The sequence below is a fragment of the Falco biarmicus genome, chromosome 1 (assembly GCF_023638135.1).
Source record: "Falco biarmicus isolate bFalBia1 chromosome 1, bFalBia1.pri, whole genome shotgun sequence".
NCBI classification, from domain to species: domain Eukaryota; kingdom Metazoa; phylum Chordata; class Aves; order Falconiformes; family Falconidae; genus Falco; species Falco biarmicus.
Window position 1 is genome coordinate 101,277,348 of NC_079288.1, and position 17,445 is coordinate 101,294,792.

General features: G+C 43.3%; 1 protein-coding gene across 1 annotated transcript in view; it reads left to right on the plus strand.

Annotated features, from left to right (window-relative positions):
* ANTXR2 (ANTXR cell adhesion molecule 2) overlaps window positions 1-10,287 on the plus strand; it is a 120,126-nt gene extending 109,839 nt beyond the window's left edge. Inside the window, exon 17 of the mRNA XM_056352787.1 lies at window positions 8,396-10,287. Coding sequence (XP_056208762.1) covers window positions 8,396-8,434 — 39 coding nt within the window. The 3' untranslated portion in view covers window positions 8,435-10,287. The remainder of the gene's footprint in view (window positions 1-8,395) is intronic.
* The last annotated feature ends 7,158 nt before the right edge of the window (window positions 10,288-17,445 follow it).

Consider the following 17,445-nt stretch of genomic DNA (forward strand, 5'->3'; position numbering starts at 1 on the left):
AATGTTCTGAGCTTCTTGGGTCTCTGAGTGATGGGATTACCTGGTTGGCAGGGTCAAAGAGCAAGTGTGAGAGACATGTCTGTTTAAATCGCTGCTTAGAGCTGTACAGGACATGGGTGGGTGGGTTAGCAACCCTGCTCCAAAGTAAACATATAAATCAGCTATCTTTAAAAAAAAAAAAGTATATAAACTTAACTTCAGTTGTATGCTCCAGCTTGTCAACGGGTATTTATGAGGCAAGCGTAATATTATAACGGTTATAGCAGTGAAATACATCCCAAGCGGGGGAGCTAGTAAAGAAGCGCACGGATGTTAGTGCCAGTAGAATTTTAATGCCCAGGAGATGGGGGCAAGGTGACACTAGCTCTAGTTAATGTTGCTTTTGCTAGCTACAGCGAGGGAAGATCACTGATGGCCCTTTTTGAAGGCTCTAAGACGGTAGGGTTTGGCTCCTGAGCCCGGCAAAGGCATGTTGACGCAAACTGCTGTCTTGTTCCGCTCTGTGGTACCAGGCTGTGCTGAGGGGAAGCAGTGGGATTTTTCCAGTAAGGAAACAGCCACGACTCTTCAGCTTTTGTACCAGGACTTTGAGGAGGTTGGTGCCAAATGCTGGCATCTCAGCACCTAGTTTGAATCACTGCTGGTTTGATTCCTTTAAAAGGCCCTTTTGTTGTCACAACTGCACATGAGTGTGCAGGTTGGGAGCATGTGCAGGAGTTCATTATCCCCAGTAAGCTTTGCACTGGGAGTTAGTGATTCTAAAGAGGTTCAGAAAGCAGGAAATTGCCTGTTCCCTTGCATTAGCAAAAAACAAAAGCTTTACACGGTCCTGTCCTTTACTGAAAGGGCTACAGGGAAGAAGAACCTGATACTCTCAACTTTGATTCCTTATAGAGAAGCAAACTGCAGGCTGGGCCACAGGGAAAATAAGCGTAAGAAGAAACGGAATCAGGTAAACCAGATTCTCGTCTGCTGATCCAACTGCACCAGCAGTCTCAGCAGACTGTCACGGAGAGCTGTCACGAGAAACAGCTTCCTGGGGAATGACAAAGCTGGACTAACAGGGATGCACTGATCACAGAGATGAAAGATGCTCTGACAGTGCTGTGAAGACAGGGCCAACATAAATGACATTGCTAAATATGTGTCTCTGGAGTGACATTATTCTAAAACCCTCTCCTTCCTCACAGCTATGCTGATCAATTGGCCTGGAGGGCACAGAGCTCATGTGCCATATAAGTGACAAATCCCAAAAGGGTATGTTCTCTTTATGGGGACACTGCAGCTGGGGTAGAAGCACATGACTCTCAGCTTCTGCTGGTGTGTCAGCAACATACAGTGGAGCATCTTTGAGCCTCCAAGGCCAAAAAGAGCCAGTCTTTTAGGGCATTGTGTATTATAGAGGGTAGTACAACTGTTGTGGACAAAACAGGGCTCTGTAAGTGCTCCTCTGCAAAATGCAGATGCTTTTATCAGTCCTAAATTGGATGCTGAACAATTCAGCAGCATACAGGGAACCTTTTCCTACATATATATACAGCGATTCAGCATGTTAAAGAAATTGAGCCATACGCAAGGACAGGTATGGTTGAATGACTAAGTACTTGAGAACAGATGGTGCAGCATAGGTTGGGTGGCTGGATATCATCACAGCCCATGTCCACCCTCCTTGATTATACAGACTGCTTCAGCTGCCCTTTCTGAATTACTGAGGAATACTACAAGCAGGGCCAAATATACCAAAGTATATTTGTAGTAGCCAGAGACAGTGGGCTGAAGGTGGTATGTTAAAAGCTACCTCATAAAACCATAAAACCAGAAAAATGCTTTCTGCGTCATACTGGTTATTTTTCATAGGTAGCCTGAGCCTGTCAGCTCAGTAGCATTTGGAGGAAGGCCATGATGAAGGATCCATGGCTTCAAAGGAGATCACATCTCACCAGGAGCCTTGTAGCAGCATCCAGTAGTTGATGCTGGCTTCAAGGTTTTATATAGAGAACCTGACTTCCCTTAATTGCATCCTTTTAAGCAATTACACAATAAAGGAGAGCAAACCAGAAAACTTAAAGCATTTGTTATCCAACCCGTGATTAGATACTAATTTTAGAAAAGTCCTTTCCGTGCAATGAGGCCCTTAGGTTCAAAAGATAATTTATTAGTTTAGTATTTCATAGGTGAATACAAAAAGCCTATTACGCAGGAAAAGAAAGAAGAATGGTTCTATTGCCAGATTTCAGCTTTGGAGTTAGTGCTGTGAGGACTGCTGCTGCTGATTTGGCAAACCCAGTCCACGTTTGAGATACCAGGAACGGAGCCCATGTATCCATATCCGTATCCATGTATTTGTCTCTCCTTTGCATGTATGTCATATACTAAAAAAGATGCTTCTCAAAAAGCTCTAGGCACTCCAGATGGTACTTAATAATAGAAAAAGTTATACTCTGACATGACTCAAGGCAATAAAACTCTTCCCAGCCAAGCAGGCAGCTATGGCATTGGCACCCAGCTTCCCCCCCCCCACCCCCCCACCCCCCACCCCCCAAGCCTGTGCCTATCCGGTACTACAGTGAGGGGGAAAGGGAGGGTGAAGAGCTCTCCCAGCCCACGCCCTCAGTAAGGGACTTCCACGTTCATCTCAACAAACGCAATGCATACAGCTTCTGCGATGGCCAGTTACCATCCTGCTACTCATTTAAAATCTACCCTTACACCTTTGTTGCCTTTCATCTATTTCAGTTTGGAAAGATCTAGCAAAATTTATTAGTCATTTCCAGGAGAGTGCCGCCTGTCATTCTCACATTTTCCAACTCTTTTTGCTGAGCAGCATGTCTTCTAGCCGCTTTACTTGAGGGGAGGAAAACCCCCACCTCAATAGCCCATTTTAAACAGCTGACAGGACATAAAGTTTTATGGCAGTACACATTTGCAGCTTCTAACTGAAAAGAGCAGAAAGTCTGTAGTTCAGTTTGAAAAAAACGCAGCAGAGAAGTAGAACTCACTTTATTCTCTAGATCACGCAGGAGCTACACGGTGAATGTATGTACAGCTTTTTGAACAGGGAAGGCCAGCAGGCTGGGCTCTGGAGGAATCTGTGAAGTTTCCCCCACTTGCCCCCACCAAGAGCCCAGCATTACGTTAGGGATTGCAGGAAGGTGGTGCACACTGGCTCACACACGCACACATACAAATTAAAGTGCTTTTCGTACCTACCTAGCCAACATCCACAGCTGATTTCCAGGCTTTTATCAGAGTGCAGTCCACACGTGTGCAGTGCGCTGTTCCAGCAGAGCTGTGCAGCCTCAGAGAAGGTCACACTGGAGGAGGAAACACAGCTGTTTCTGCAAGCCCCTCTTGGTGCCTTTTTGGGGGGGGTGAGGGGGGTGGGGTGCGGGCAGGGCGGTGCCAGGTGAGGCTCAAATCTGCAGTTCACTTCCCTTGAGATTGTGTGCCCTGTAAGGACTTACCTTGGCTACCCTATAGCTTAAATTTAGTAAGATATTCAACAATTTAAGAAATGGTTTTGATGTAACATAGAAGTATTCCCTTCTTGGTTAAAACCCCTTGCCATAGATCTCTGCCCTCTTTCTTTCTTTATCTTGTTAAATACCTGCCATATTCTTCTCGTGCACCTTTGAGAGTTAAGGGTGTTTTGTTTTTATTTCTTCTATTGAATCTTGTGCGTGGACTCAGTTCCAGTATTCCACACAAAGACTACAGAATACTTGCATAACTCATTTTACAATTACTCCAGTCCTAAACCACTAATTTAGTTCAATTTTATACTGACTACATGTTGGTATTGTTAAGGTTTATGATCCAGTGATTTACAAGGCATGATACATCTGATTTCAAATTGGTTGTATTGATTGTTTAATTGAGTACGGGGACACGAGTGTAACATTAACTCACCAAACTAGTGGATCATGGCAGTGCTACTAGGATGGTAATTCACTGGTATAATCAGTTACATAGAACAAGCATGTTTTAATTGTGAAGGCCAAAACAGACTGATGAGTCTACCATTTGGTAAATAGTGCTTCTATTTAAGTAAATAGTCCTTTTTGTAAAGTTCAGATTAATCAGAAGAAAATTTAGTATTCTATTTCTAAAAGCTGCTCTTAATGATGAAGCTGATATCACCACATAGGAAGTTTTGAATTAATTTACAGGAAAGAGTTATGCAAGTATGCACCTTTTTCTCAAAACCAACTTGCACGAAGACAGTGATATTGCTTACATCACATACAACCCAGTTTTCTAGTTGAAGAAAACCCATAGTTTATAGTTGTTTGATCTGTAATGGTAAATCCTTAACAATTGAAAATTAATCTTTTGTCTTCTGCTTACTTCAGTTTGTCCATCTAGAATGCAAATGGTTTAAAACCTCAGTTAAACTACTTACAAGGTATTTGATACTATCAATTATTGTCTGATACTGGCACTGTTTTGATAGTGGGTATTTCTTAGGTGCTTTGAGATTCTCCAGTTCATGGCGTTTTGTGTGCTTCTGGGATTACATGAGCATGGGTCTGGCTGACCAAACAATTCCTTTTCCTCCTTCCTCCCCTGTGAGTCCTCAAGTAAGGAGGCTGGAGCAGACACCACGGGAGATGAGTGGGAAATCATAATGCTGACTGCTCATTTAAGGCTCTCCTCTGTCCCTGCTTTGTCTGGAACCACTCGTCCTGGATGGAAAAACCCTCTAAGCCAGCATGTAGGGCAAAAAGTTACATTTGAACAAACTGTGGCAAGCAGACCAAGAGAGAGGCTTGCTGATACACATGTATCTACTGTATGTATGGTATTTGTGCAAGTTAAACTTAAATTGCGAGCATGGTGAGACCTCAAAGCCCTTTATGTTGGCTGGAAAGCTGCTAGTTAATGCATTTCATGTGTAGGTATTGTGAAACCAGGCACCTTGTCGCATCCCATTACCTAAATGGAAAAGCTGTTCTCTACTATGCCGGTGTGCGGTATTTGCTGTTCCATTAATGACACTACAGTGTTCCTGACCTTCTCATTAATTAGCACTTTCAGTGTATTTTCCAATCCTGATCTCAGCTCTGTCCTTTGCAGGCATCACACTGTACACAAAAAATGGTTTCTTACATGGAAGGCTTTGCTTTCATTTGAAGTCTCTCATCCACCAGGTTTCTTAAGAAAAGGTAGTCAAAGTTGCCAGTACAGAAAATCACCTAAGTTATAGCACTACCTGATCATACATCAAATATACTGACTAACTTAATGCCTACGGGTAGGTTCAGAGTGGAAGTGACTCTGCCTCAGGCAGTAAGGAAAAAAACCAACAAGTATCACAGGATGATCTTCCAAAAGATCTTTACTATAGGCTGGCAAAGATGATGTGTTTAGAACAAAACATAACATATTTTTCTTATTCTAGTAAAAGCAATGTCCTGTAACTCCTAAGATGTCACCTCTCAGCTTTATTTTAAGGCTTCACAATTTCCAGATTTATTTTGGAACAGGTTGATGTTCCCTTTCTTCCTCAGTTCCCCCCTTACATTGTTCAAAAATAATCTACCACTCATGGTCAGCCTTCAGAAGATGACAGACACCCCAAAATTGCAGGGCATGTAGGAGAACACACCTGGCCAAAGCAGCAGTGCCCAGTGCTACAGACCTGCAGTGCATCCCCCTTGCCCCGGAGAGGCTAGGACGGAGCAGAGGGAGCAGCTCTCACTGCAGAGCGGTTCAGCCTTCGCTGCCAGTACAGCTCATGGGATTTGTAGTGACAGTTACATTCCTGCTACCTGGTAGGATCCCCGCCAAGGCAGAGATAGAAACCTACGCTGTCTTCGGTAACAAGATTTCAAAGTGAAAGTTCTCCCTAATTTTCCATACTTGGCTTTTCAACTGGAGACGCTTCCTACGGCCACAGAACACCATCTTCCCTAGTACTAAGGGGCTAATTTCCCCTTTAAACGACATTTGTTATGTAGTTCATTAATGCTGTTCTCAAGAACTAAAAACACACTTGGCCCCTCTTAACGCACTGCACTAACTGACTTCATGCAGTCAGACCCTGAGGGACTTATTTTTGATTACAGTGGTTATTTCAGACCTCAGGTAAAAAGCATTGAGCCACTAAAATGCCTTCTGAATGCAGACACCAAAATGAATAATAGTCAAATCATTTGTCCAAAATTCACATAAATTCATACACTGGTAACTATCTTTAAAGAATGGTAAGAAAGCTACAAACAAAAGCAGAAATTTTGTACTGATAGGTAAATTGTAATATTAATTACATCAGCTAGGAACTACAGCAATTCCCCCGTTAACTGTTTTCTGCTAATGTTTTGCAGAGTCTTATTTTTCCATTATGGCATTAACGTCAATGTAAGCATCGTTCCTGTCAGTGTTTATTTAACATAAGCTCTGTCGTCAGAAGTACTCAAGTTGCACAGCATTTCTGGATTTTATGCTCCAGAAATACTTTGCTTCTACAACAGAATTCATTTTGGTATCCTTAATTTAACAACAACAACAGCAACAACGAACCAAAACCCAACAATAAACCAAGCAAATGGAAAGGTGCATAAAGATGTCCAGGCCTATTATACTTTGCCTTTAAAGAAACCTCTTTGCGCTCCTGGCTGATCTCTCTGCTTCTCTTCTGCGTTTATAATACAGATGGTAGCAGCTAGAGGTTACTACAACTACCGCACCCACCTATTCACCAATCTTATATTTATTATGCAGTTGACAGAAAGAGAATCATTAGAAAAGCATTAGGGGAAAAAAAAAAAATCCCTTAGAACGCCACCCCTTTCATGCCAGTCACAGGCAGGTGCCAGCTGAGACTTGCTTGAGTAGTGCCAAACAACGCAGTGTGAATCACCCTCCCTGTTAACTGGTAAAATGTTTACATCAAAATAAATAAATGAAAGGTGCATGAAATTCAGCCCTAATTTCACTTGATAATTCTGTAATCTCCTAGGTTTAAGAAGAAAGCAGTAATTTCCCCCCAACCATGCATCTCTAAAAAGAAATAAGGATTGCAAATGTAAGCACAGCTGCTTATTTCAAAACTAGCAGAGGTTTCTTGGCATCATCTTTTACAGTTCTCTTACAAATTGTTTCACGGACATGGCAATCTCAAGTCCTCATGTAGGAATTGAAGGGGACAGAGGAGAGGAAACACGCTCAGTTTTTTTCCTTTTGAGGAGACTTTCACATAAAATCCCTCTAAACCCTGTGAAACCTGTACCCTACACACCTGTGAAGATCTCCCCCGCAGTCCAGAGACAGCCACTTGAGAACAGGCTAGCGTAGGCCCAGAGACAGGCCCTGGCCGAGGCCATCACCGTACGGGCTCCTTACGGCCCGCCCGGTGCGGGACTCTGTGTGACAGGGCCCACTGGATGGGAGAGGCTTCGTAACGAATGAAGAACCTCACGCCAAAAGACACGATACCGGCTGGCATTCAGTAGTCGTGCCGCATATGTTTTCGTACAAGTACGTAATACTTCCATATCATACCTTGGAGAATTACTTTTCTCTGGGTGGAGAAGTTCTGAACAAGGGCTCAATGTAAGCTGGCTTTTTCCATCACAGAAAGGAAAGGTATCGCTGCTGTTCACAAAAGAGCTGGTCAAAGAGACGAGCTGTCCTGTTGAGAGTACACCATACTTCAAAAACACATGTTCACTTTGGAGTTTGGACATGTAAATAAGCTCTGAGAAGTGACTGACAATTTTTAGTGCTTATCCCAAATTAATAAAAAGAGGTCCTGGTATTTGCTAGCGGATTTGTTTCATTCAGCTACACCAAAAGCTGTCAAGATTAATCTGGGCCCATTTATGGGAGAATGGTATTTACTTGGGAACGACATCAAGAGAAACTGCTTTTCCTTTTGGTGCACAGCAATTTTAAAGCACTTAAGAACAGAGTTTATAGATGCAAAGCTTGGGTTATTGCTAATAAAATACATTCTCAAATCAGCAGCAGCCCTGCTAACTAACAGTCACATTTATCTGCACTGCAGCGTGCGAGGATTTGGCTTGGGGGAGAGCTGTGGGGATTATCTGTCTTTGCCATGATCTTCCTTTACCATGTTGAGACAGGTTTGAGCTTGCTCGCTACAGTTACTGAGAATTTGTAAATTATCCTCACAAAAGACCTGAGAGCGTTCAGAATGTGTCTTCTGTGTCATCGCTGCTTTCCTAACATGATAAATTTGTAAGTCAAATGTAATGCCTCACTCTGGGTAATTTCCATTAATTCTTAAAAGGTTTTTCATGGGTATGTTATTTTCACAAACATCTGAATTTAAATTACAGCCGCCTTCTAGCATCTAATATTCAGCATTCAGAAGTCTTGGCTGCATGTATTATTCCACCAATAAGAGCTTCTCTCTTTCTCCCTCCCTCAGGGCCGGTGTATCAACTTCACCCGAGTTCAATCTCAGTAGAGGAGGAGAAGAGGACACCAGGAGGAAAGACAGCCACATTGCCACTTTTCAACCAAGCAGAGAGAACTGAGCACTTCCTTTCATTTCTTGGATCATCTTCAAGCCTGAACTCAGAAGGTTTCTGCATTCCCTGCTCCCAGGAGCCAGTGTTGCTGTACCGAGCTCCTGTGTTTCACCCCAGTGCGTTGATGCTCTGTGATGTGCAACAGTGACAAGAAGAGAAGCATTGACTTGCATGCCTATGCTTTTATAGAATACAAAAGGGAGAATAGAGACACCAAAGATGATAACATTTTTCTGGTTTTCTTATTTTATGTTTTTTTTAAGGACTACAAATTCTCAGGACATAATGTGCTTTTAGCAGAGATGCAAAGCTTCTCAGATGCAGAGATGGCACGTGTTATTTAAACAGGGACTACTAGCCAAAGGCGGAGGATAAAAATTCCCACCAGGCTAAGCAAGCACAAGAGTTGAGTGCCTTACAGCGATGTCAGATCACAAAACCCTTGCGAGTCTCCCATCGCATTGTGCCTTACGGGAACCTTCTGACTGGAAATCTTGTCATTCTAACACTGAAAAGTGCACACGCATGACAAAATGTAGACAGGATGCCTCAAGGTATTGGTAGCAAGCAAGACTTTGCCCTTTAGTTTTTGAAGACACCTTTCTTTCATTATGCACCCGGGACAGGAAGAGAATTAATAGAGCGTTATTCTGCGGGAAGACAGCCTGTAACCAGAGATCTTGAGCGGAGTTTGAGGGACTGATGCTTCAAGACCTTGACACCGTGGCTGGTGGTTTTTTCCCCTTTCCTGCATTCACAGTTCAGTAGCGCATAAAACATCATCATCTATAAACATACCTAGCAGTCGTAGGCTTATGTATTTTTTTTTCCAGATTAAAAAAAGCAGTAGCCACTAAGCTGGTATCTCAGGGTTTTACCCCCCCCCCCCCCCCCCCAAATCTCCAAGGGCTCTTCAGCGTCACAAGCCAGCAACTCTCTTTGCATGAGAATTTCAAAGTTTAATTAATATAATTAAAGGCAACAGCAAGCAGCAGCCTGTGAAGATTTTGCTCATCTTTTTTATGCCTTTTGACATTGAATGACCTATTACTGTATGTGCATTACTCGGTTTTCGAGGGGGCACAGAGCATTGGTTAAGATTCAGCAGTGGAAAAAGACCTCCTTCCATCAATTTAGAAATCAAATTTACGGGAGTGCCGGCCATCACAAAACATTGACGATGTATGTATTATAATTTTTTAGAAAAACCAGTGTCGTGTCACGTCGACGATGCCAAATTATGTTAGCGTGAGCGGAAACACTGTGGGGGAGGAAGGAGGGAGCAGCTGAAGAAAAAGGCTCAAATGATCCAGTCACTTTCGATACTGTACTTCAGATGCAAAATGGATATTCGAGTCGAAACCTGACAAAGCGCGCCCGCTTTGATGGGAACTGGTATAGACAATGACCAGTGGCTGGGTCAGTGGGATGTCTCTCTGCGAGCAGGGAGGCTTATCAAATGACACTAAAAATAAGTTCAACAACCATCACGTTGGAGGGGAAAAGGCGAACATTTCACATTTGGTGGGCATGAATGTGCGCAAGATGGAAAGAGCAATGCGAAGCATCCTGGTCTAATTATCTCCTTTGTGCTCTTCATTGAAATTGCAAGGGACATAAATAATTCTCTTGGTCGATGTCCAAATTTGTGGCACTGCCCAAAGAAGCCTTTACATATATCCACTCGCTTACATCTTTTGCTTGAGTTTGTTAATGTCACTGGTAGCCTCATCATCAACAGCCATGTGTGCACATTAGACTATAAATAAAATTATTATCTGAAGTTTCAGTGATTATTTCCTTCTTCTTCTCCTCCCCCCTAGCTTCCCATCCTCTTCGCAGCCTTCATTTAGCCAGCTACACGGTCACCTCGATACCAGCTTCAAAAGACAGGCCACCTTCCTGTGGCCCTGCGTGGCGTGCTAAGGGAGCCTGCCACAGCCTAATTCGGGGGGCTCCTGATTGTCCAGAGCTACTGAGAACCTGTCAGACACCAGCTCGTACAGTACGTAGTATCAGTCACGTAAGCAGAGCAATAAAGCGCCCACAGAGATGGCTTGTTGCACCTGTACCTCGCGAAATCACAGCTGCAATACCGTGGGCCTTTGGCTGGGGATGGTTAGCCCAGTTGTGCAGGGAAGGCTAATTTAATCCACAAAGCTGAACCGTCAGTGAGTCTTTGGCTTACTTTGAGCCACTGCTTAAACCTGTGTGCACTTCCCAGCTTAACTCAAGATGAAGAAGGAAAACTGGGTAAGTTTGCTAGGACACAGGTGAGGTTCTGTACCACTCCTCAAGATACTGAGCTGGTACAGGCAGAAACACTGATCTCATCAGATGCCAAGTTAAATCTACTCTGTCGTAGTTATTTTTCCTCCGTTTTTAATGTAAACGCGACACTTCTTTTAAGATATCACTGGAATTGTCAGCTTGCATTTTGAGCAGTGTGTTGCATAACGGGAAAACATGCAGATGAAGAGGATTTTTCCCCTCACATGTATCTGCTGTCTTTCAAAGAATATTTGTAACAAATAGAGCCACAGAAATAGAAATCCACTAATAATCTTTTGTCCTCTCTAGCTGTCTATCCATATTCATTATAAACTGTGGAACGTGCAGTTTTTCACAGGGTGGCCGATACCAAGCAAAAACGTATTTCGAGTATCTACATTGATTTTCCCTTCTAATTGGCACAATATTACAGCACGTTACACTTTTCATTTAGCTGATGATAATATCCTAAGAGTTTCATCATTATACAGTGTGGAATATCTGTCACAAATAATTTGGGGGGCAAGAGGCATAGGGTAATAATACTTTAAAATCCACTGATTCAAAAAGACACAAAGAAAGACTTCCTTGGCAGGAGAGCTCAAAATGCTTGAGAAAACCATGATCGGGAGGTTTAATTGAGTGTGGTCCTTGCGCAGTTTCAAACCTTGGGTATCCTTACAAAAAGACCATGTCCTGATAACATTGTTGGCATGTATTTTAGCCTGCATAAGAAAAGTAACAATCTCTAGAAAAATTAAATGAGCACAGGAGTGATGCAAAAAACATTCCACTTAGAAGTATGTATAAACCCCACAGTCTAAAATGATTCTTTAACAAGATGCCTCGTCTTCAGTACCTCATTTCTGTGTCAAAAAGATGCTCAAAATACAGATGAGACTGCAACCACATGCACTGCGTGGTGTGACCATTCACATGTTAAACCAGTTTAAGAAATCTCTGATCTCTCAAAAAACGATGGGAGAAAGACTGTATAATCAGACAAGCTTCCCTTCTTGGGAAGGTGCAGTTTCCAGGAACGGGTGCTCCGGATTTCTGTTCTGTACAGAGCGAGGGTTACTGCCCCGGCCCCGGCAAACAGAGCCCGAGACGGCGTTCCCAGGCAGACTCACTGGCATACCCATGTGTCCCTGTGTGCTGCGCTGCGGTTTGGGTCATGCAGTCAGTACTCGGGATGCTGGTTTGGTCTCTAGAGACGTTCCCCTAAAAAACACTAGACTCTTGGGGTTTTTATGTTGTAAGCATGAAGATTAACACAGAGCAAAGGAAAAAAACCACCACCCCGAACAATCCTGCTGCACGGCAAATTACAAAAGCCCTGAGGGGTGACAATAAGAACCATTTTTCTCCTGAGTGGTGTGTTATTTCACTTACCTGCAAATGCCTTGCGTTGCACAGACACTGAGCATTCATTTGCTTCCGTTATAGTTGGAACTACAAGTTCTGCTTCAATACCAGCTTTGTAAATGGTACGCACCTGGCCCGCAAAGAGCGCGCCAACAACATACTGTGGATATACAACATGAGGCAAAGTAATTATGGGGAAGCAAGTATCAATTCCAGGGGACAAGAAATCTAAATGGATCCTCACCCAGATGCCACCAGCTACACTGAAACCTGTTTCAGATGCAGTACAACTGAGCAGGGAGAAAACCCCCAAAGTACCAGGAAAATGGGAAGTTGGTTTCATTGCCTTTATGCTCTATTCCCCGGTAATCCTAGATGTCTGCAAATGCTGTTCACAGGCAAGCTGTTCAAACAAAACTGGGTCTGCATGAGACATAAACAGCACTCTATAATAATCCCTCAATTTTTAAGAGATTTATTGATGCTCCTTTTACTTGATCATGCTGAGAAACAGAACGCATACCTCACCACATATGAGGGTATCACCACAAGAAAAGCACATTGGTGAAAATGGTTTTCTAAAGAGCAATGTACAGAATGCATAGAAATAACCACCTTGAGGTCCTTGAGGAGCTCCTGTGATGACCAAAACAAAGCAGGATTTATAGGAACAGGAAACATTATTGTGGACAACAGGATATCCTAAATGTAACAAGACTGGTTTGATTTTATACATTTCCATGACAGCATAAATTAATTGGCTGGCATTAATATGAAATAAAAACAAAAATTATTTTTTCAGTCCTTTCAGTTGATTTTTAATTTAACAAGAACTACAGCTTTCATCAAGCATTAATCCGCTGGGCTTAAACCAAAGGAGACGGGTCAGGCTGATCTGTCTAAGGTGAAAGGTAAGGGAATTTTCTCGAATGCCACGATGCAGGTTCATTCCAAGTCATGCGCACTGCATGAAAGCCCGGGCTGGCTGGTATAAATTCATGCTGGTATTTTTCCTGCAGGAAATTACCGTGCCGCATTTCTCCTCTTCTAATTGTCCTCAATGCGACATCACAACTCTGCACCTCACATACTGATGTTTACTTAACGTCTTCGTATTAAAATGTTCTAACATGCCCGCATTGTGGATGCAATCCTGTGTGTGGTGTGGATTTTTTTTTTAAGGCAAAAGATAATGTTATTTTTTAACAGGTCTCAGTAAACGGTACCTCATGCAGGTCATGTTTATATCCCTTCCCCATGATTTTGATAGACTCCGAATACACGGTTACCCAGCCTCTTCAAAATTCGTGGTGACATAAGACTGCACTGTTCATTGTTTTCACTTTTAAGCATGTCCTTACAATTCAAATCATGTTGATGTACTCAAGGGAAAAAAAGAAAAAGGTGAAAGCCAGAAGCAGGGTAGGTTTTACCTTTTGCTTCTCCTCCCTGCATGTGGAAAGGGACTAGGGAATTTTGTGTTCTGCCATTTCAGAGAAAATATCCCTTTGCAGCTGTGGGAGAATGATCTCTTTTATTTGTCACAATTTAGGCTGCAGGGAAGGATGAAGAAACTGACTGCTATCAATTAGGTTTTTTCCAGGTGGGAAAAACACAGTTTATCCTGTGGTTATTGACTGCTACCTCATGACTAAAATAACACTGGTCTGCTGCAGACCAGTTTTCTTTTTTCTAGCTCATTGGGAAGCAGCGAAGGTGCTGTCACCATCTGTCTTCAGATTTTAGCTCACTGGAACTTCTCACTTGCAAGAGAAGCCTCGAGGAGAATTTTGGAAACTAAAATCTGCAGTGTTGAGAGGCAGGGCCTGACTCTGACCGCTCCCACTCCCACCTCTCACGTGCCGCTGAATGTTTCCCATCTCTACGAAACTGTAAGATGCCCCGGGACGGGACGTTCTGCGATAAGCACACGCCTCCCTCTCAGTACCTACTCCAGATGTACTAATCTTGCAGCAGCAGTACTGACTTTTTTTTCTCCATCCTATGGCCACCGTGGCTGGGGATGCACCCTGTGGCCAGAGGATCTCCCAAGATCTCCCAAGGAGTCAGGAGAAGGCAGGCACATAACAGTAACCTGACCTAGATATACAGTAGCTGTCTTCAGGTGTGAGCACACAAGTCAGGGGTTCATCTTGTTGGAGCCACCTCTGTGTAGACATATTGTATGTTTTTTGTACAGATTTTTTGGGAGCTCAGCTTTGAGTTTCCCTGCATGCAGAGCTTTGCTCAACCGGACTGAGACAGGCAGGAATGAGGATGGCCAGCAACACGCTCTGCAGACCCTGTCCTCCACAGCAGCCTGCCATGGGTACAGAGGTTTGCTTTTTCATGAGCAGGTTTGCTTGGTGGTGGGTGAAACGGAAAGGTTAAATATTCCTTCCATGCCAAAAATTTCAGCCTGACACTACCAGCAGAACGGGCATAAGTAATGAGGTTATTTGCTGTTGAAGCCGAGCTCAAATGTTACAAGAGAGAGGTGTTCCCTTCCAGATTGCTGAAGGGGGTGGGGAGGTTTTGCCGTTGTCTTCAGCAAAGAGAAAAGGATCCAGCCCAAGGAGCTGAATTTGAGAATGATACCATTACAATGGCAAAGCCTCAGATGTCAAAAGGAGGCAGATAAACTGTACCAAGGAAAAATTAAAGCAGGAAGAAACGTGCTGATCAGAAATTTAAGAGATTACAGTAAGCAAGTGAAGTAAATGATACATTTGCTAATGAGCATCTTCTAAACTACCTCTTGTGCCATTACAAAATTACTTAATGTCAAAATTTCTAGTAAAAGCCTTATTAGACCTGGCATGTACTATTTTATTTCACAAATCTGTTTTGCATTGGCTCAATTAAAATTGTTATGTATTTTTGGGTCTTGTGTAGGTGCCATCTGTTTAACAGTACAAGTGGGTCCTGTGATGCACTTGTAAATTTTCTGCTGCAGTAATTTTTTCATATAATGAGGGACTTTGGATAGAAGAAACTGCCTATACTCAATGATTTTTTTATTTTTTGGCAGTAAACTTAGAACGATTCTTACCGTGTTACAAGGATGGCTCTGAATCCTATGGAAAAGCAAACACTTGATCTACATGTTTGCACCAAAGTCATATTATTTAATTCACACTTATTTTTTTAATTTGCTTGTTCAGCCTTATTTTGTAAATGAGCTCATTTTCCCAAACTAGAATCCGTAGGATTGCTCTCAGCTGGTTTCCTATGGTTGTAGCTGCTGCCTTCCACAGAGCTACTGGGACCATGTGTTGAAGCCAAGTCTTTACCCAAGCAACAGAGAAGGACAAGTTCCTGTAGGAGTGGGCCTGTCTGCCTTACACATCAGGCCTCTGATGCCTGTTTCAGCACAAATTTAACTGTTATTCAAGTCCTGGGTAATGGACAAAGAAAATGTATCTGACAACAAGGAGTCACAACAGTCACCTCCAAATCCCAGGAGCTACACAGTACCTTGCCTCACCAGTATTTCTGCAGGAACGAGGATTCCTGACACGGTGCTGTTGTGGGGGATGAGGACCCCACAGGAGACTCCCAACACGGACAAAGTGGTGCTTCCTGCTGAGCAAAGTCAGGGAGAAAAAACCCTCAGATTTCACCATCATCAGATTTGCTGCCAAGTTGCTGATCCAGCTTTTGAAGCCAGTGTGCCTGGACCAAGCTGAAGCTGCAAAAGCAGCCGGGCCCAGTACCGCTGTTACTGACATGCTTTGGAGAACTTGGCCCCAGGTGTCCCTGGGAAGGAGGACATTGGTAAAGCACAAGGCACACAATAAAGTCTGCAGTCCAGGACGGCACAAAGGACCGCCCCAGACCAGCTCAGGCCTGAGGGGCCACCTGAGCTCCTCAGTGAGAAGTTCCCTGCACCCAGAGCTGCCCAAGTTTGAACTCACCTACCACACGGCTCACCCCCAAACCCACGTATCTGGTACCCACTGCCACCAGCATTGTTGCTGAAGCCAATTAAAACAAACTACATGAATATCTCAGTAATATGACTGGGAACAAATGCACCTTTTTTGATGCAAAAATCCCATCCGCACAGAAACAGTTGGATATGCTCTACAGCAGAGTGAAACCCGGATACAAATCTCCTGCGGAAACAGCTAAAACATTTTTTTGTACTTTGGCAGTTTTTTATTACAATTTTTAGCTCTTGCTATTACGTCACAATCACTGAAATGCTATTCCTAAATCACAGTGAATTACAACAAAGCCCCAGACTCAACTCATTAGTTGGCCTTCCTCTAAAAAGCATGTCTCAAATTCTTCTGCTAAAATATCCAATATGTTGTAGGAGGAAGGTATTTGCAATGACCACAATACTGCAGCTTATTTTGAAGTTCTCATTTTTGCTTTACAGTCAAGTAGGAGATGCCAGATTAAAGTGCACAATTTATGTATGTAGAACTGCTTTTTTCTGTATAGTGGATCAAGCAATACACAAAAAAGCCTTCAGCTACCTGCAGTGCTGCTTAGGAGGCTCAGTAGGATGGTCCCCTCGAGCGAGCATCAGAGATCAGAAAAAGAACTGTCTTGTTACAAACTCTTCATATGGACTATAGTATCTTGGCCACCTTGGATGGCGCTCAGTTTTTCATCTTAACATTCCCCACATACTCACTGAGGCATGACTTTCTTAAATGTGGCAAACATGCTTGTTTATCCCCAGCTGACGGCTGTCTGAGGACTTGCTGAGGGCACCAACACTTACAGTCTCCTGGCACTCCTAGAGCAGAGCCGTCTGTGGTAACTGTAAAGAAAGATGAAAACTTCCCTAACATCATGCTTCTTCTAAGGTATCTCTAGGGAACCAGATGTACCCAAAGTACACTTGTCTATTTCCGGAATTTACTTACAAGACTAAAATCAGTCACGGAGAGATTCCTCGTCAACCAAACTGCTTGCTTTAGCATCTACTCAGGACCTCAGGAGCCAAGTACCACACTAGCCCTGGCCACCTGGCTGAGCACCAGCAACATCCCTTGCTCCCCTGGACAATCTACTGACAGCACAGGGAAACTTGTCTGCTCTGACTACAGTGCTAGAGCAAAGCATCTGCTGTACCAGGCAGCTGAACACTCCAGCAAAGAACCCACACCACTACAACACACCGAAGCAACAGTGTTCGATGCAGCAGCCCAAGATGCCTTTACTCCTTCCAAAAACCTCTCCCCATTATCCATGCGCTCAGCAATTCCTCAGTACTTGGGACAGCTGCTCAGGGTATTGTCAATACCCGGAATATATTGTGTCTATTGATAGGAGTACAAAATGCTGATTA